Genomic DNA, 21,250 nt, shown 5'->3' with positions numbered 1-21,250 from the left:
GATTTCTTTTTGTTTTTATTTTCAGTTTAGATGAACAGCCTTTTACACTTGTTTTGAGGGAAGAAAAATGTACTTTCTTATGTAGCAACAATTTTGCTCTTTTTCACATTATCCTAATTGTTTTGCTGAAATTTCCATTAATGTAAAAACTTTCCCCTTGATAACATTTGTCTCTTGCTGCTGTTTATGTAAGCTAAGATATTCTATAACAGATTCAACTTCATTAAAGTTTGAACAAAGTTTATTCAAATTTGTCTAGTTTAAATTAACTACAGACATGTAAATTGTATCAGCAACAGTACATGTATGTATATTTTTTTATAAACATGTTCTTTGTTATGTGCAGATAGATAAACAAATTTATGAAAGATTGAAATATAAAGATAATGTTTTAAAGAAATGTTATTAATGAAGTGAAGGTGTTGAATGTATATTAAATATTTAGAGAAATGAGCCTTTGCTGGAATGCTAGATGTTATATGCTGGAATGTAATATTCAGAATTTGATCTGGATAGTACTGTAAATTATTTTGAAAACTCAATAATTCTTTCCACTGAATTATTCCGTCCATTCAAACTAGAAATATATCGTCCAACATAATTTTGTAAATAAATGTAAATGCTTGTAGGATCTGAGTTCCATGATTAACATTTCTCATGTTGTTTGTGTGTATATATTTGTAGTATTTGTAGATAATGTGAAGGTAAAAAATAAGATTTCCTCGAGAAACCATCCTTTTATTTCCAACCAGGATAGAGCTGAAATGTTGACAACCTATTATTGGATAATTTGCATCATGTTCTTTATAGATTTCCTATAGTGTGTGATTTTGCCAGGAAGTTTATTCATATTCAGATTTTTTTTCTTCCCATTTGATTAAGTAATGATATTTTTGTGATATATGTTACATTAGATAAAAATCATGGATTTGTACTGTTTTTGATTTTAACCCCAAGGTTAACCACTATCTTCTGTATATAAACTGAACCAACTTCTAAAGAAGTTTAAATATTTTGAAACAAACATTCCTGATACATTTATTGTCTAACTGCTCCCCCTTTCCCTCCATCCCTACTCCTTTCAAAAATATACCCCTAAACAAAAACAAAAAAATGATTGGTTCTGTATACACATACTACCCTTATAGAAATACCTATTTCATATTTTAATGTTACACAAAGGTAAATCATTCTTACATTAGTTTAAACTTGAGAGATAAACACACAACATCTGATTCCAGGCTATGTTTGTTATAGATGACTTCTACCATTAAGGAAAAAAATGCTTATGTATGTACCAGCTAGGGCAGTGTTTTTTGGAAAATTCTAATACAGGCTTGCTGCTTTAATTCTCTTTTAGTGCTCTACTGCTGTATGTACAGCTGACATAACTTTATATTGATAGACTACATTGCCAACAAGAATCTGTTTGACATTAAAAGAATTGTCTTGACAAAGTGCAATAAGTTGTCACTTGCATTCATGTCTGATTATAAATCAAAATTACTCTAGCTCTATGATTCTTTCACCTTTTTCAATAACATAGATAATAAAACATAGGTTTAAGGTGCCTATGCAATGGCTACATAAGACTTGTACATATTGATGGATAACAATAATATATTTATTTCTGTATATGACTTGTATTTTATATAAGCTGTATTTCACACCCTGGTGTTATAACGACTTCTCCCTTTGCTTGAAGCAGATACTTCCTCATAGATTATGGAAGTGTATGGAACAGTCTTGTTATTTTAAATCTTAATGTTATGGATTTCCTTTTTTGGGTCTGTCAAGTCCCATGACAAACTATTGTGCAATTTGTAAGTGTTTTGTGGTGTCTCCCCTTTAATCCAAGTAGATGACACAAATTATTACACCATATGTACAAGTATCTTACTTGGAATTCTTGATTATAGTTAGACTGTCCTTGTTAAATTGAAGTTGTTTGTATTGTTGAATCCTCTTCAGTGTCTGGAATATCTGTTGTCATTGTTGAAATCTTTCTAGAATTTAAGGGAAATCTCAGTGTTTTTACTGTAATAGTACAGTTGTAAAGTTGTCATGGGTAATATATCTTTCAGTGAAAATGATTATGATAAGAGTTTATAATTGTTTTGATGAATTAAGCATGTCACTTCTTAATCTGTAAATTAGAATATGAGGTACATGTACCAAGTATTCAAAATTTACCACCCTTTAGTTTATATTGAAGTGCTTTGTTCCTGTCATCATTGAATCTTTTATACTCGAAATTTTGTTTATCTTGTACTTATCTTGTACATGATTAATAGCGGCCTGTTTTTTTTTTCTTTTTTATTCTTTTTGGGTTGACAGATTTTTTTCAGCATTTTGCAAAGAAGAAAAACACTGAAAAGTTTAAAAGATGTGTTTTTCTAGTCATTATTTCTAGAGCACCCAGTGTACTGCTATATTTGTACACTGCTACAGAATTAATTGATTTTTACAGGTTAAAGTGTATAGATACTACTCTAAATTACACTGGCATTCTACACAAGATTTCCTTAAATGCTACATCAGTACCATTTCATGTAGAATAAACAACCTATACCAAGATACTTCTATATTTTGGGTATTCCCATAGATCAGAGGTTGACATTGAATTTTTGTTTTTATTCTTAATTCAAGATAACTTAATATTTACCAAGTGTGCTGTAGTGTTTGTTAAATCTTCCATGTAATTGTCTATTGGTAGTGAGAGTGATATAAAAACCCAGAAATGTTACCTGAGAGATGTTATGTCATCCAGACATATGTTGAAATGTTGTTTGCTATTTAAATGATATGTACAATATATAGAAAATAAAGTCACCTTTTGAAATGTTTCAAATTTCTCTTTATTTTGATGAACTGCATGTAACAATGTTTCTCAATATTAGATTAAGAAATTAATAACTGGATCAGACAGAATCTTGCTGTCCAATTTTTTTTCCATCTTAAAAAATGAAAATAGTAAAATGCACATTTTTTACTTTGGAGTTTCTTCTAATCAGTCTTAAAGTTGTTAATTGTTTGTTCATGTAATTTGCTTCCACAAATAACATCACACAGTGCTGACAAAATTTTCAAGATATCAAAATGTGTGTTAAACAAATAGGTATGAAAATTCATATAAACAGGTCCATGTATGGTATTCATCAAGATATACCATGATAAAGATACAGACATTGATGCTTATAAGATATTTTACTAAGAGAACTTATCACTTCATATGGCCTTGACCTCAAGACCTATAAAATATATGGACAATGCTTTTTGTTAAAAAAAAAACCAAACAAAAGTAAGGGAGGAGATGATGTTACTTAAAAAAAACTTCAATACACATGTACAATTGTATCATATTTGCAAATTTTCAGAATACAGGCAGTCCATGCACAAACAAGAACAATTCCAAACTGTTGGATTGAAATAGTTCCTATTGTCTAGATATGTCAGAATATTTGTATAATTTCACTTTGAAAATCTCCAACTTCATAGATGACAAATAATGATGAGATTGGTGTTAGTCATAACTATAACAAAATTTTGACCAGTTTCACCTACAAACAACCTAACAGTTCAAAGGGAATTCTACATGATCAGTGTTTAAAATTAGGTAAATGTATAGTCAAAACAATGTAAAAAGGTTGCCTTTGTTTGCTGCATTAAATCACCAGCTGATAATAACAAAACTCCAACAGGATTTTTGAATATTTATTCAATAAATATTTTTTTGACTGATTTCAAGTAAAAAACAAAATCAAAGTGACTGAACTACTCCTAGCAAAACAAAAAAAGTCATTTTGAAACATGATTCAGTAAAATCTCACTATTAAAGTTGCATCTTGAATTTAAGTTTGATTTATGTTATAAAAGTTTTTTTATCACAGAATCAGAAAAAAATTACCTTCAAAATAGCAAATAATTATAGAAATATTTAAAAATTACTATGAAGTAGAATTGTGTAAAAATATAGATCTTCAAAAATTCAATATATACATATAAGTTAACTTGAATACTATCAAAGTTCTACTGATCGTCTGACTGCAAGAAATCATGACAAGCAATCCAGTGATCCATTCTTCAAAGTCTGCAGAGTTTACTATCATATTTTCGCACTTGATCTTCTACTGGAACATCATTCTGCCATACTGGTGGTATTACACACAATGGACGTCCAGTTGCTGGTCTCCAAACAAGCATTTGGGCACTGTTGGCATTTGGAGGCATCAAAGCACACCGTGGTAGAGAAATATTCTCTGCCAGTACCTCTGGCTGCTTGGGAACTGGATTGCTGACTAACTCTGCCCGTTGTCCTAACGGTTTCTTTGGATCAACTTTAATATCCAAACGCATGTTCCATCGCACAGTTTTGAGGATGTAAGCCTTTTGCAGTGACATATTCCAAGCAACTAGCCAGACATTAAAGGTCTGATCACGGACAATCTTGGTCAGGTTTGGTTCATTTTGGCTACGGTTTGCTGGGTTACGCCATGTCACGTGAGGATGGAAGTTGTCATTCATGCTAATGCTGGCAGACTGATACATAGTACATGGACCCTGGAACACGACAGTCTCATTGCGAGATCCATACCATGGGTAATGATGGCCATCACAATCGCTTATCATTATTTGTTGGCCACTGGTCAGTTCAGGAAATTCCCAACTTGTACTGAAAAAGGAAATAAACAATTGGTGTTATATTGAATGAAAACAAGGTACTTCTATTTATGCAGATATTGAAATAACTCATATTCACTACAGGGCTCTCGATCTGCCAGATTTGGGGCCGATATTCAGCCCCATTCCCAATGCAAAATAGTATCTTTTTTTCCCCAATTTAGACCCCAAGTTTTCCCAATTCTAAGGTAAATGCCACTATTTTTCCCAATTATAACGGCCTCGGGCCCAGTCCCAAAATGGGGTGTGAGAGCCCTGCACTATGATGCAAATGTTGGTAAGTATCACTGGTAAGTCTAGTATACACAGAGAAAAAGATATAATTCCTAACAAGAAATGTGTTTGGCTGAGTGTTCATTTCTAGCTTATTAATTCACACATGTTTACAATACATATGTGTACTTACTATCCTTCATCTCCATATGTATTATGGAACATCATATCAGTACAGGCTTGTATCCAGCCAACCTTCCACTTATGTTCTTCTGGCATTGGGGCCATCTCTACAGTGGCTGAAACTCTGAAATGTTAAAAACAATGACAACTGCAAAAGATGCAAATTTTTGTTCATTGCTAACAACACATGGTTATCTTTGATAAACAAAATGTCAAGGGTACACAGTAAACAGTATATAAGTTGAATAGGTAGTGTGCAGACAATACTATAGTTTTTTTTATTATTATTATTATTTTTTTTTTTTTTTTTGCTTTTTTGACATGTCAATGTGAAATAATGAAAATTAACAGATCTCTTAGTCTTTTATTTTTTTTAGTGTGTGCAAGACAAGTCAAATGGTGAAACTATGGTCCAGTTAGCTTGCAGTAATATTGTAAAATTTAAAGTTTTGAAAAGTTTGGCATCTTTCTGCATGAATATTGATTCTGTATTTTTATTCACTTCATAGGTTAGTTTTTTATCATTTTACTCCTGTAATTGTTTCAAATATACTATACAATCTAAGTTTTTTCATAGTCATTTTCTCCTGATACATGGCATTCAAGATTTTCCAAACACTACATATAGAGTAACAGTATGTAAAGTTGAGGTCGGCACAATGGTGTTCTTGGTAAATTCATGCTTTGATTTAAAGAAAAAATAATATCTACAGTTCTAGTGCATCCCGCCCACGGCTAAGATTGACATCTTTTAATTTCTTTTTAAAGGGCAGATATCGTCCACTAGGGCAATCTAACCTCCCAACATCACGAGGTCAACAGTAAAGAAAAAAATCGATGTCAAGGGTAAACTGTTTCTAAAAATGATTATTTACTGGTAAAAGTGATGTGAAATGTGGAGTATTTTTTGCTGCATTTAGATTAAATTTCTAGTTGTCTTACCGGAAATTTGGTGTTTGGTACTTCAAAACCGCACTGGAACTTTCATCAATTGTGGTAGGTTGGTTTTCAATTCTTGCATTTAGGTTCAAGACCCTGATCTTCGACAGCACATCGGGTACCACATCTGCAGTTATAGCATTCTGGTTACACCAAGCAGGGCTGTTTTCAGTCTCATCTGTTTTTTTCGACATTCTCTATTATTAATTTCTTCTGTATGGGAGTTGACGGTCGGTTGAAAGTTTTTTATGCGCTATTAGTTATTCTGTGTTAACATCTCAAATCTAGAAGCAAATACAGGTTAAAATACACCTTGTTCCTTACAACCGCTATACTGTCATCTTGTATCTCCCGCACCCGAAATACTTTTCTTGACGTCACTGATGGAAATCACATGATTTTCAGAAAACATTGTTCAGTCTCTTTTCCAACCAAAGTAGATTTTATATGTTTTGCTTGAACCGAAATTAATTTTTTTCATCAAAAGAAATAGGGAACATTAAAAAATGATAAGTAGATTGTTAAGAAAAAATTTTATTGAACACCTTGCGGTCATGGAAACCAGCACGCTTTCTATATTTAGTGTTCTACCCAGAGTTCCGCATTGAAAGGGATTTCCCGGGACTTCACCATCGACCAATGAAATCATGACATTATATTGAGACTTTGCAAGTTGAGGAACGAAAATGTCATCCATTGCAAGAAAAAAACGAAGAACGAATGGATCTAATAATCGTAATAAGGACTTGCAACACCAGAAACTCATCAAATCAGTGGATTCTTTCTTGAAATCGATAGCTTCAGCTGATATAAGGCTGACAAAGAAATGCAGTATTTGTGCCGACAAGGATTCATCGTTTGGGAACCTCCGACCTCTGATGAAGGCATTGGAAATATCTTGCCACGGAATTCCTTGGCTCTTAGGAACAGTCGGCATGTTACTAACCCTTCATAAAGCAGCTCATATAGAAGTTCTCGTTAATTTATTTATAGGTAAATAAAAATGCTTACAGCCAATTAGCACTTGAAGTCGAGTTCATGAAGTAGTACCATTGTAGCTGAAGCTTTTGTCAGTATATCGGTAACTGTCGAAATGGCTGAACCACAGCCACTTAGCTCGATGATAAAAAAATGAAAAAAAATTAGTAGGATATGTATATATATATATTACATTTGTAATTTTTCATCAGCAGACTAAGCGCCTGTTGTTGAACAATTTGGTAGAAGCAAAGGGGTTGTATACTAGTTTTAAATCAAACCATTATTAAAAATGTTCCAATTGTGAAATTTAGTACTTTAATTTAGTGTTGCGGACATCTTTGTAATCATCTTCTTGCTTCATTTAACACATGTTCATAGATGTAATCAAGTGACATCCGATTGTACACGGATTAATGTTTCCAGGGACATATAATACAATATTATATGTCCCAGATGTTACTAAGAGTATACATGTATATTGTGTAGTTGAAACACTTGATTTGAGCGTATGGAAACTCCTTCAATGTTATATGAATATGCATATTCCCAAAATAGTACTTAAATAGATATGAATATACATGTAGTTATGTATAAGTATTGATCCGATATCATAATATATCAAATCTCTTTTGTAGGTCTTATTGGTGACCTGATAATAGTGGCATTTCTGAAGTTCCTGTTCCAGCGTCCAAGACCAGCGCACAATAAAATGGACATGTTTGCAACAGTTTCTGTTGACAACTATTCATTTCCTTCTGGCCATGCTACAAGAGCAGCAATGGTGGCCTTCCTACTAGCTGAAAGATTGGTTGTGAATTCATCATTCCATGGACTTCTGTTGCTGTGGTCAGTTTTCGTTACTGCATCCAGACTAATGCTTGGACGTCATCATGTTAGTGATGTCCTTTTCGGTTACCTGATTGGATATGTTCAGTACTGTGTGTTATCCAGTTACTGGCTGTCTCAACAGACCTGTATGTATCTAGTAGAACCAATTTTCAGGAATTTGCATCATTAACATTGTAGATTGATTGGCAGCTAAATTTCCAATATATAGAAACATGATATTCCAATTTCTAAGTTATGAAAATACAACTGTCTTGTGATATATCTGTAAGTATATGTGTAAATAACTGTGTGTTATATAACTCTTGAATCAAGTTGGTATTCAAATACATGTACATTCAAGATAATTGTTGTATTCAATTGACATTGAAAACTGGCACAATCAATATTTCCATTTGTTTCACCTAGCTGTATACACACAAACTGTCAGTAAATGTGACATGGAATGTGATGGTGTGTCGATGTTGTTGGTTTCCGAACTAAAATTTATATGCATTGTATCTGAACTACACATCATTGCCTAATTATGACTTGGTTCCATAATGAAAACAAAACCAGTCAGCCATTTTTATGTGAAACTGACTAGAATTACTCTTTAGATATTTGGTGGTGTACTTCGCTTATATTGATGTCCTACACAAACTATACCAGAAAGGATTAGCAGTTTACAATGTTGATATTCTCTGAAGTATTATTGAAAAATGTATCAAATGAGAATTAATTATGTAACATATATTTTTATTGTTAAAAAAACCAACAGATAAAAGAACAGAGGTATCTCTGTATCAGTATTAACAGATTGTTTAATTTCTTTTCAGTTGATCATTGAGTTATAAAAATGATATTACACACTAAACATGTACTTAGTACAGTGCCTGAAATCTATAATAATAAAATGGATTTTAGCCCTCGTTCATACAGTGTATATACACTTACAAATACTTACTATAGGAAAATGCTACTAATCATTACCTGCTTTCATTGCTGCACAATGATATTGAGATACAGCACTGAACCCTTGATACCAGGCATACATAAGAATGTTACTATTTGTCACTGTATGATAAGTTGTGATAAAGTTTACTTTTTCCCTTGATATATTGACAATTACTTCTTCTTTCATTCCCTGTGTGTGGTTTATCAACCATTCACTACATAACTATTTCTCCTGTGAGGATTATCTACTGTTCCCACTGTGTGGTGGTATATCAACGGTTCACAGTAAATATGTCTTCTGTGTGGCTTATTTAATGTTCACTCTTCCCCATGTGTGGTGGTATATCAAGTGCTCATTGTAAATGTTCCTCATGTGGAATACCAACTCTTCTCTAAATGTTTTCCCTTTTTTTGAAGTGGTTGTGTGTTGATGTATGTTTCCATAGTGTCAATGCTGGGTTTATCGTCTGGTGAACTGCTGAGATATGTTTTGATGGGATTTCCTTGTAGTTGTAGCTGGTGGTTGATTCCTCAGTGAACGTCATGTGGAAAGTCTGCTGCATGTTATCCAGACTAAAGGTAAAGTGTTTGCCTAAAGACACAGCCACCATAACACAACGTTTCATCTGCCTGAGAAACATCACCACTCCCAGCAGGGATAGAACTAAGCACTTTTGATCTTCATTAGAGGTTGTCTTGGTCCCACGCTCAACTGACCTAGCTATCATGGCGCCCCTCCCACCCACATCAAATCCACTGATCCATGATTGACATATGTATCGATAAGATATTTTGCAACCTTCATTCATCCCTTTATATATCTGGAGCAGGAAATGGAGTCTGATGTTTTCTAAAAAATTAGACAAGATACTCCAGACAACATTGTCACCATTACTGTACAAGTCCCAAGGATATTTATCATTTCAATCATTTGTGATCATGCCCTGATTATGTTTGAGCATCTTCACTATAAAGTAAAACATTCATGCAACTACTTATGTATTATTTAAAAGTGTGATTTGACAAATTGATACATGAGTACTAGTATGTATTATATATGTCATGTTGATGAATTACTCAAATGTAAAATTTGAGTGTATTTGATATAATTTTAAGTTTTGTAAGAATTCAGTCATAATACATCAATCAGACCAGCAGTAGGCAGGGATAGATGAATTAGTTTGTTCAAGTGAATGACCTTGACATATTCCAAAGGACAAAGTTTAAAATCTTAATACAACAATTTATTCATTGTAACCAATAAGTCCTTTGTCGTGATTGTGTACTTGACCTTTAGTATGCTGTGTTAAAACAACATCATGGTGTATTAATTTTTTAAAATTTTTTTATTATTGCATATATATCAAATGTGTCACCTTATGGACAGTGATTGTTGGTTTTCGCTGAAATATGTACATTATGATGTTGATTAAGAATTATATAAAGGAAATCCTTATCTGTTTATTAACTGTATATGTAAATTTTGCATCATATATGATAATACATGCTTAAAAGCACTGTCATCAGTAAACAAAAATGGCTACATGCCTGAATCATTTGTGACAATATTGGTGATAAATGTCACGTAATTCTTCATTCTGAATTGATGTAGAGTTATCAAATAACTTAATTATATGTATTCTTGTATGTACTACAGGGCCTCACATTTGATATTTCCTGAAGTCAAATTTATCAAATAAATTGAGGTGACACCAAGACTATTCTGTGTCCAGAAATATAATTATAGTTTGACTGGTTAATTGCTTTATTAGTATAAAAAAATTGATTGTGTAAATAATTTTTTTTGTAATAGATTTATGTGTTATGTACAAATAAACTTCTAAAGATAATGGAAAAAGAAAGGAGAAAAAAATATTTCATGAATACTTATACTTTGTAATTACAGCGTCCATATTGGATCTAATTTATATGTAATAGCATCAAAATAATCAAACTGCTGATTGTGGACACAAACAGACAGAAATGTAATACTATAGATAGACTTGGAAGTGATTTAGAGATTTTTATTTCAATTAAAATAGAAAGAAAGAAATAGAAAATTGATTGTGTGCAATATGTAGATCCTTTGTGAAACAATGCTAGGCTAAAATATGTTTCAAATTGAAGCTCAGTAATAAACACTGCAGCTGGCATTCCTGCAGTCATATTGTTAGATACCGGTAATGTGTAATGATTGTCAACTGTTTCTGTAATGTGAGTCAGTGTGAATGTGAATTGTGTGCATTATTTGTAGATTCTACAAGGACAATTGATATAAACAAAGAATAATAAATTGAAGTGAAAAATAAAGAAATCTTTTTATAACTTACTTTTCCATTACATTGCAATGATGGGCAAGATGTATTATATAAAATGTAAGAAATCCTTCTTTCAGATTTCTTAAGTTATCAACGGTGCTCTGATAGAAAGGGATCTGAGAATTCAGCCTAGATGTAGTATCGTTAGATATTTTAGGGGCCATATCAACATCTTTTAAGAATTACATCCCTCTATGATGTTTACACAATCAAACAGAATTCAGAAATAGTGTTCAAAAGCATATATGCTTAGTAGTATTGGAAAAATGGATATTTTTTCCAATTAAGGAAAATGAGTTTTCTGTGTAAGAAAAGCAGATTGTAAATGAATAGTGGTCTTTTCTGCTATAATAAGCCCACCCATTGCTGTTTGGTAAATTTTATTTTTCATTGTCTTTCTGTAAGTCGGTCCTCAGACTTTTCAGTCAGAATTTGTATGTTGGCCCCCAGAACATATTGTAAGAAAAATCTTTAATCTATAAACTTAATTTTTTTTTTTTTTAAATATGAAGTATTACAATTTACAGTGGTCAGTAAGTATATTCAGTCATTTCCCTGTCTGTAAAATGTATATGGTAGTTGTATTGATGTTATGGCTGTCATACATTCTGGATGATTAGGTTCTATCGTGTCTAAATAATTTTGTAAGACTGATGTCTTCAAGTCCATATTGTTACTTACAACATATACAACAGAGCCCTGTCACCACCACTTCTAGAAATACAATAATATTCAGGAGTTGACCATATGTGATCAAATATTCCTTTTGATCTTTGGTTCACCATCAGAGACAATTAATGTACAGATATTAATTTGTCTTCAATGTGATGTTAGATGCACTCCAGTATACATATATTAGTGGTTTAGAGTGACAGTTACAACTAGGACGTGTGACTGCACCAATTGCTGAAAGAATATTGCCATCATCTTGTAATCTGTCATTATAGATACTCCAGGGGTTAGTCATTTTCACTCTCTGCACACCAGGAACATGTCATGGAAAAGTTGAAGGTTCCATGTGCTGTGCAATACTTTGTGGACAAGACCAAAAGACTCTATTGATCTTTTGATGTACATCAAACGAACCTGGGGTTACAGTATGTTGTGCTGGCTTTGAAATTGGGTGTTGCTCTTTTGTAATCTTCAAAAGGAGTGTTTCAGCCTGTGATTGGTCTTTTTGTTTTCTCCTGGAGCCAATCACATTTCTTCACTTGCCCCTTTGGTTTTGCCATGACAAGTTCCAGGAGTGCAGAGAGCGAAAGTGATTGTAACCACTGGAGTATCGAGGATGGTAATCTATATAAATGGGAGGTATATACCAGGGATGTATTTTGTACAGAAATCACTGCTGTACAGATATATATATATATATATATATGTGTACTTCTATGCAAGCTTGTCATTTAATTGAAGATTATAAATTTTAAAAATATATCATGTTAAGTTTTTGTAATATGACAGAAAAGATAAAAAAAAGAGTTGAATTAAGTATATCAAGCAGTTTTGAATGTTTTGACATATCTTGTTTTGTACTTTAAACCATGTGTAATACTGTAACATGTAATTCAGTGGTATGTATGTTACATGAGTTACATTATCAAGCTCGGTCAAAACAGATTAGAAATCCATAATGCACAACCATTTTTTTCCACCTTTGTATGTGTCCTTTGATGAGCAAAACATTTTGTTTAGGTATCAACTGTCGAATAGAATACACATTTTTTAACAGATACATATACAGCCTGCAAAATTTTTTAAGAATTGTCATATCAATTAAAATTTGAACTCCGGGGCCAACATGAGAATTTCAACATTCAATTTTTTTTTATATCTGTTGTACATTTTTAAAAACCATAAAAATGAAATCCAATATGCATTCCAGATTTTGAAATAATTAATAATTCTGTCTTCATTGTAAATGTATTCCATAGGATGTGATCTAATATGTACGCCTGGTTGATAAATATCACAACAAAAACAAATTGATGTGGAATATAAATGGTAACTCCAAAAACAACAGCTCATGTCTTTATGTATATATGACTACAAATGACATTACAGAACAAATGCTCTGGTTTCTACACTTATAATGATGTCTTTCAAGAAAATCATATTCTCAATGGAAAGCAATGGAAGTGAAATGTCAAATTGAAACAGAAGTGTTATATTGTGATGTTGTTTTTGTAACACTGTTTTTTTTTATTTGAAAATTAAAATGTTGATATGGACATTTGTTGACTTGGTTTTTTTTTAGCCCACCATCATCAGATAGTGGGGTATTCAAATCGCCCTGCCGTCAGTGGTCCTTCGTCCATCCGTCCGTCCATAAACAATTATTGTTACCATATTTCTGGAAAAGTACTGGATGGATCTTTCTCAAATTTCATATGCAGATTCTCCTTGGTCCCTAGTTGTGCATTGTACCATTTTTGAACTGATTCGAATTCAAGATGGCCGACAGGTGGCCATCTTGGATTTTGGAAGTAAAAGTTTGTTACCGCTATTTCTGAGAAAGTACTGGATGGATCTTTCTCAAATTTCATATGCAGTTTCCCCTTTGTCCCTAGTTGTGCATTGTACCTTTTTTGGACTGATTCGAATTCAAGATGGCCGACAGGAGGCCATCTTGGATTTTGGAAGTAAAAGTTTGTTACTGCTATTTCTTGGAAAGTACTGGATGGATCTTTATCAAATTTCATATGCAGTTTCCCCTTGGTCCCTAGTTGTGCATTATACCTTTTTTGGACTGATTCGAATTCAAGATGGCCGACAGGTGGCCATCTTGGATTTTGGATGTAAAAGATTGTTACCGCTATTTCTTGGAAAGTACTGGATGGATCCTTCTGATATTTCATAGATATTGGTTTCTCTTGGTCCCTAGTTGTGCATTGTACCTGTTTTGGACTGATTTGAAATCAAGGTGGCCCACAGGCAGCCATCTTGGATGTCAACAGTAATACAGCACAAGCATATTGTCCATTATCCACCTGTAACTGACTGCTATCTAATAATACTTTGGGATCTTTTTCAAATGATATTTGCTAATAGGTGCTTAATAAAAATATCTTGTGCCATCATTGAGTACATTCAATGAAGACCAGTTCATGAACATTTACAACACCTGTAACAAACAAAAAAAAAAAAATAAACAAATCTTCAAGAACTGAAAACAGATCCTCAAATGGTGGGCGCCAAGATCCCTCTGGGATCTCTTGTTTATTTTATGATGATGCATCACTATTGAAACAATGCATTAGAAATGTGAAAGAGTATCTTAGTGATATTTATGTTAAAGTCTTGAATAAATTACCATCATCTTTCCTGATATATTAGTGTAACTTGGTTCACAATTTTCTAACAAAGTTAAAATGTCAAATCTTCCTAGTGTATTTCATGTTTAAATGGTCAGTATCAACATCATGGACAACAGAAAGTAGCAGGAGCTGAAAGAATTCTCCAGAACTTTCTGGAAAAAAAGTTTTTCAATCAAAGATGAAAATCTGGCTCCAGTTGTTCAAAGACTGGTAAGAGATAACAACAGGTTAGTGAAAATTTTCAAATATGAATTGTACAAATTTGGGACACTGTTTATGACTTCACAGCAGAAGATTTGTTGAGCCAGGTCAGATTTGATATATTTCAAGTGTCAATTTTGTTTTAACACTTGTATCTTCAATGGCAACAATTTAAATTTTTTCCCTATACACTGGTTAACCCTTAAGGTTTCAACAAGGGCCTGGTGACTATTTGATGAAATATTCACATTTATTGGGAACTGGCATATAAAATGCCACCATCTTGAATGTTGCATCTAGTCCCATCGAGTTGGGACCATGTGCTAGTCATTAGTGAAGGTCTTGTCATTATTCAAAGTACAAATAAGATCCCTGTCTTAGATACCTACCTGAGTGTGTTACATCATGCGTCTTTGATTTGAAGGTCATGACTTTGGTGCATAAACTGAAGGTTTGATTATTTAAAACATGGTTAATGATGTTCAATGATCTTGCATCCAAGTTTTCGTTGAATATACTTTATATATGTAACGGTTGTTCTATAGTCTAGCTGGATTCTGGAAGTCATAAAGCCTTTAACTCTACAGAGCTTAACTAGAATAAACTTTCAAACTTTCTGTGTTATGCCATGGGTTTCCCCGAGAATTATGACATATGCCACAAGTTCTTTCACAAAGCTCTGTAATAAGTAGACTATGTTGTTTTCCATATAGGAACACAATAAATATTGCATACAAGTGATTATGCAGAGTTCACCAAAATAAACATTGTTGGTTAAAAAAATGCTTTAAAACCATACAAACAAATCAGTACAAGATCACTTTTCTTAAACAGGCAGATGTGATGATAACCAGATACCTAGGCTATTGCATAGGTTCAAGTTTTATGTAGGACCAACATGGGATCATTGCCCACTCTTCAGATAAGGGAATATAGTTTTCAATTCGATGACAATAGCAGCCATTACAAGTGATGCATATGTCAAATTTGCATTAAGAATTATGTTTGAACCATACAAAGCACTATTTTCAATTAATTTAATGTCTACATAGGATTTCCAGTCAGAAGAACTAGTACAATTATGAGGATTTTGAAGATACCTTCTTGCCTAATGTACAGGCAGATTTCATGTAGAACCAGATATGAACCATTCCCTACTCAGTATTACTGGTCCATGTAACAAAAAGACTCTTATAATGGCTGCCATGTTGGACCAATTAAATGTGGCACAGATCCACACTTCTGTGTACAAGTAGAGTATAAAACATAATAGAAAATGGAATATCTCATGTTGACATTTGATGTGAAACTGTAACCTTATTAAGCATAAAATCTAATTGCTACCTTAACTTACAAAAATCATATGGTCCACGTTTCAAAATCTTGTGGCCAATTCCTTTACCAAGATAAATTATGTTTAAACTATACAAAAGTGGTAAGATTTTCTTAACAGCTGTCATTGTCACATGGGCCATATTCCCATGTAGGAATGATGGAAGTTGCAGTGAGCATAGTCAATAAAATCTAACAGATAACCATATGGTGTTGGTAGGCTTAAAACATGACAGATTTGATTCTTAAGTTTATTACCAGGTAAATCACCATTTAATGAATTAAATTAATTTAAATTCTGTATTTCAATACTATGACAAATAAAACAAGCTTGCAATTTTTTTATCATTAAATGATTTATTAAACATGTAAGGAAGAACTCCTCCCAACATACATGTAGCACTTCTGAAAATCTTTACTTTTAACCAATATATTTGTAATATCACATAACATCTTCTGGTTTCCATGTTAATCACACTAATCTACTATTTGGTAGATAAACTGTTAGTTCTTCCTTGAGTGATTATTTCTATACCATGATAATGTAATGTTTTATAATGAAAGGACATTGTGACGTAGTGGTAATTTGTAAAACGGATAGAATTCCATCATTTAACAAAATGTTCCACAAAAGAGAAAGGCTACTTCTATAAAGTTGAATGGTCCAAACTGTTCCTATCTGGTCTGGCCTCCCCATGGAATGAGTCCAGTAATGGCATTCCATTTCAATTCCATTAATTGAACAATTATATGAGAAGTCATGATTTTTATCTGAAAAAAAAAATTATGTATAAAACTGAATTGTGAGAAAACATTCATATGCAACTGGCTTCTATCATAACTTAATGTATCAACACAGGAATTAGATTACCATTCAAATCTATGTATGATTTCTCCGTTAACGACTTAAGTCCACATGTATGTCAGACAAATGTTAATTCAAGATAATTAATCTTATAATATACAATAACAAGAAAAATTAACTTCAGTGTTTTTACAAATTAAGACAATATTACTGAATTATCCAAACATGATTTTAGTTACTGATATATTGCTATTTGCTGTTTAATACTTTTGAGTTTACATGAAAATAACTAGAGATTTGCAAAAGATCTTTAGCATCACATAACAAAGACCATAACACAATTCTACCTCAGTCCCTTTATGTTTGCTTCATCATATGGTCGCATGTACTCTACTTTGCCCTTGGTTATAACACAAACATCCACATTACTTCCTGATCCAAGATCATTAAATATGCCAGCAGCAATGGCATCCCTCACTAGCTGTATGGCCTGGTCTTTCTGCAAACACAAAAATGTAATCACTGAATGGCATGCATACTAAATATAACAAAACATTTTGCCGACACTTTCTCCTGTAGTTTGGCATTTTCAGACTTTTCCATAAAGAGTGGTAGTCTGGTTTTGTATTTTGTCTAATAGATTTGTTTGATCTCCATGTAAATGCCTTTGAGGCCATGGTGTTCAATGGAAAGGTTAAGGAAACAACCTGACAGATTAGGATTTTTTGTTTTTTCATTTTAATACAGATATAGTACAACTATGTTTGGCTAGAATTATTTTGTCTAATCATTCAGAAAACAAGATAAATCTCCAGATGTTTCAACCACTTCCTTCATAACTTAAACATGCTACGCTTGACTAATTTACCTTTCTTCTAGAATCATTTAATGCCAATCCATGTAACAGTATATTATGTAAATAAGCAGAAACACAAATTCTGACTATATACTACATGCTTCGGTTTCAATTGCAAGGCATGAAAAAAATCATCAATTGTCCTATATACACATTGACAAAGGAAACTGACATTTCACTTTCGAATTCATAATCCGAGTCCTCTAATGGATTATCTTAATTCTCTTCACTATGTATTTTTTTTCTAAATAAATGATTCTTTTATAATGTCTACCACTACTTATGAACAAATAAATGATTTCTATGGGGTGTTAACATATTAATGAAGCAGTCATTGTAACACTTTAATTCATTAGTCTAATCTTGTCATTCGATGATGTTACCTCCATTTGTGGTTTAAAGCGGTCCTCAAATGTAGCCATAGCTGCTAGTGATCCTGAACCTATTAAAGAGAAATATATAATACATAAATATACCCGTGTACCAAGTGTGGTGCAATGAGTCACAAAGACAAAGTCATTTAGTATTTAGACATCATATTTGTTGGGAACATGTCAAGATTAATCAGAGAGATAAACTGTGATTTGTATGAAGTAAGAGATCAGTAAGGTGAGTATGCTGCAGATGATAAGTACCTGATACACCTATTTTTATCCTTATTGTTCAAAATATTTTTTTTTTAATCTAAAAACTGTTATATTGCAATATATAATTCTATATTTTCTGTAAGTGTAATATTATTTTCTGCAGACTAGTGTACAACCTACCCATTGTGACATATGGTAGTTTGTCAGTAGATCCATGGGGCCACACACTGTAGAGATGAGGGCCAGTGGAGTCAACACCTCCCAGTACAAGGGCTGCACTGATGCCACCATGGTACCTGGAACCCCAAAAAAGCATATCCTGAAAGTTCACCCATATGTTAATTTGCTCCAAAGTTCCAAGTTAATGTTAAAGATGTAACCATTTTTAATATACCTGTTTCACTAATGGAAGCTCCAAGAACATCTGAAACCAACAAGACTCATAGTCTTCCACTGAATGTGAAATATGCCAAAAATGCATGGATAGCTAGAACAAACTAGCAGTACAGCCCAAACAGTATTTTCCCTTTGATGAAGGTTTAAGAACAAATTTTAGAACAAAACATACCACAAGGATGAATTCTCAGTGAGGAATAGTATAGGAGATGGAGTCTAGACAAACTTTTTCCTTTATGAATGTTAAAGGTAAAAATGTAGACGAGATTGACCTACACTTTTGAAATACAACACACTGCCTCAGTCTCACCACGGTGAACCTACATCCTGTATATATAGTGGTATAGGAGACAGTGCCCTGACACACTTTTTCTTTGATGTAGGTCAAAAGTCAAAATGTCAGAGTGATTTATTATTGATGAATGACACTGTCTCTCCAAGGTGAACTCATACACAAAGTTTGAAGTTTCAGTGACAAGTACAGATATAGAGCCCCGATAAAATAGCAGGACTGACACAATGCAATACTAGAGCCTCTTTCCCACTCCAGTTCCCAATGGAAGATTAATTATCTCATCAATCTATCTGTAAACAACATATTTATACACGGAAAAGAAATATACTGTATCTATGTTTACCTGAAGAGCATTTGTTTTAGGAGTCTGTTAGCTGTACACACTCGTGGTACCCTGCCAGTGTTAAGACGGTGAAGCTCAAGCTGTGATGAAATCCTCTGTGTGGTCATCTCTGTGTCAGCCGCAGTACCAGCACCACAGCAACTAGAAGGGTTATAATATCATAAATAGTTTTTGCTAAACAATGCTTCTACTCTTTACTCTTCAGTTTGAAAAGAAATGTGTAAATATTAGAAGAGTGATGCATACTGACAGAGTTAAGATTTCTGGGAACTCAAAAATGGGAAAGTCAAAAATGTTTTGCTTGTAGAATTCCTTCCTTAAAATAGCTGAAATAAGGTGTTGAGTCAACGTCACATTAATTTCTTTTTGTACAGCAAAGCTATAATACTGATCAGAAATATATATGCAAAATAATCAAGTTATTTTTTTCATATTTTCTAATCTGCTGCTCACTAATATAGCTTATTAACTCACTAAATATTGTCTGCTATATAGTGGATTTTTGCACAGTTTTTATCAGCCACCACAGACCCTTCTGTAGCTCTGGTATCAGCACCCAATACAACACCATCCTGTAAAATATAGTATACAGCATTAAGTTATGTGAATAGGGACTTGTATACAGCTTTGCTTTGTCTATGTTTCTAGATTAATACTGTGCACATAATGTCACAATCAAATCATGAAAAGCTACATGTAATGTTTAAGTTATTTTGCAGTAATTACTAAACAAGCTATATTGCATATGATATGTTTACCTCTCTTGATATCATGGATGGAAGTTTTAACAATGGGAGAAAAGCAGAAAAGTAGTTTAACTCCATTTATGGACAGTAAGGGTACAGGCTACAACATGTATCTATCTGTTTAACTGATGACAATCAGGCAAACTCTCCAGATTGTGAGTTTTCCCAGACTATTGGCATTTGGATTATCATATCATTTTTGTTTTGAAATGTTCAAGAAGAATGTTTCATATGTATTTCTATTTCAAATTATTCACCATTGCAGAAACAAATTTCCTACTCAAAGCAGTAATGTTAACTGTCCCTAAACTATTACAGTGCCTGCATTCTGGGTTGTGTTCAACCTGTTTCACTTGTATCATGTTTGGCAATCTTGCTGCTATCATTTTTGTTTGTTTGTTCTTTATTATCATTATTATTATTATTACCTTTTTTCAAACATTTTTATTGTGGTAGAATCAAAATGTCATTTTTACAATTTTGATAACACAGTATTGATCTATCAGCGAACCGGCGCAGCTGGACACCAAAGTCGTGGGTTGAAACGTCAGAGGCCATCGATGGGACGTTTCGTACTGCACGTAATATACTGGTGTAATAGGGAGGAGTAATGAAAAAAACCTTGTCCCTAGTGGGATTCGAACTAGTGACCTTTCTGTCTGTAGTTGGTCATTTCTACCGCTTGACTCTCTACTTGCCGAGGCTACAAAGGCGACATTTACTCTCAACTTTTACATTTGCAAGAAAGAGAAGTAGTATATATCAACAATGGATATTGGGAAGTAGAGGTTTTAACATTCTAGTTCTGTACGGTACATATATTACCTTGTAAACTAAACCGACGATTGTTGTCCCTGTTTTGTAAGCCTTTGGTGGATGAACCCCTGCTTGCTCGAGAGATACGTTCCTGAAATTATAACAAGAAAATATTGCTGTGCTTATCGATGTTGCTTTGTCATGGTGAAGTCGTTCGCCGAAAGCAACGTTTATGTTACGTATAGCAAAAAGACTTCTAAAAGTTCACTAGAAATGTCACGTTATATTTTATACATGTTTTATCATAAATAGACGAAACAATACATCTTACCTGGCATAATTTTCGAAATTAAACCCTCCTATTTGCGGTTCGGCTCCAAGCACGGCAGCCATTTTTGCAATAATGACTGAACCGACGTGACTGGTACAATTGTTCTGATTGGCTATTTTTTTTCATCGCAAAAGGAACACGCGTTTCACTTCAAGCGTGGTCGTTCTCGGAGCAGGATATCAAAACAAACTG

General features: G+C 33.1%; 3 protein-coding genes across 4 annotated transcripts; 1 reads left to right on the top strand and 2 right to left on the bottom strand.

The window, feature by feature from the left end:
• Positions 1-4,083: 4,083 nt before the first annotated feature.
• On the bottom strand, positions 4,084-6,209 carry LOC132554809 (protein FAM78B-like). Its single transcript, XM_060219123.1, has 3 exons — positions 6,019-6,209; positions 5,087-5,200; positions 4,084-4,672 (listed from the first exon to the last, which is right to left on the bottom strand). The coding sequence occupies exons 1-3, from the start codon at positions 6,207-6,209 to the stop codon at positions 4,084-4,086; spliced, it is 894 nt and encodes a 297-aa protein (XP_060075106.1).
• A 492-nt stretch (positions 6,210-6,701) lies between these two features.
• LOC132554810 (polyisoprenoid diphosphate/phosphate phosphohydrolase PLPP6-like) lies at positions 6,702-8,047 on the top strand. The gene is made up of 2 exons (XM_060219124.1): positions 6,702-7,008; positions 7,632-8,047. The coding sequence occupies exons 1-2, from the start codon at positions 6,702-6,704 to the stop codon at positions 8,012-8,014; spliced, it is 690 nt and encodes a 229-aa protein (XP_060075107.1). The 3' UTR covers positions 8,015-8,047.
• Positions 8,048-16,268: 8,221 nt separating this feature from the next.
• Positions 16,269-21,120, bottom strand: LOC132554786 (proteasome subunit beta type-7-like). 2 transcript variants are annotated; one of them, XM_060219098.1, is made up of 8 exons: positions 21,059-21,120; positions 20,797-20,878; positions 19,700-19,797; positions 19,226-19,366; positions 18,372-18,487; positions 17,988-18,046; positions 17,096-17,247; positions 16,269-16,714 (listed from the first exon to the last, which is right to left on the bottom strand). In XM_060219098.1, exons 1-8 carry the CDS (start codon positions 21,118-21,120, stop codon positions 16,711-16,713), a joined length of 714 nt encoding a protein of 237 aa, XP_060075081.1. In that variant the 3' UTR covers positions 16,269-16,710. The 2 variants fall into 2 exon arrangements, with proteins under 2 accessions (XP_060075081.1, XP_060075082.1); XM_060219099.1 differs by lacking the exon at positions 16,269-16,714 and having other exon boundaries at positions 17,092-17,247.
• Positions 21,121-21,250: the final 130 nt, after the last annotated feature.

The sequence above is a fragment of the Ylistrum balloti genome, unplaced genomic scaffold, assembly GCF_031769215.1.
Source record: "Ylistrum balloti isolate Yb309-2 unplaced genomic scaffold, AGI_CSIRO_Ybal_v1 Utg370444, whole genome shotgun sequence".
Taxonomy (NCBI): domain Eukaryota; kingdom Metazoa; phylum Mollusca; class Bivalvia; order Pectinida; family Pectinidae; genus Ylistrum; species Ylistrum balloti.
Note: the sequence above shows the minus strand (reverse complement) of the source record. Positions and strands in the feature narration are given on the sequence as shown.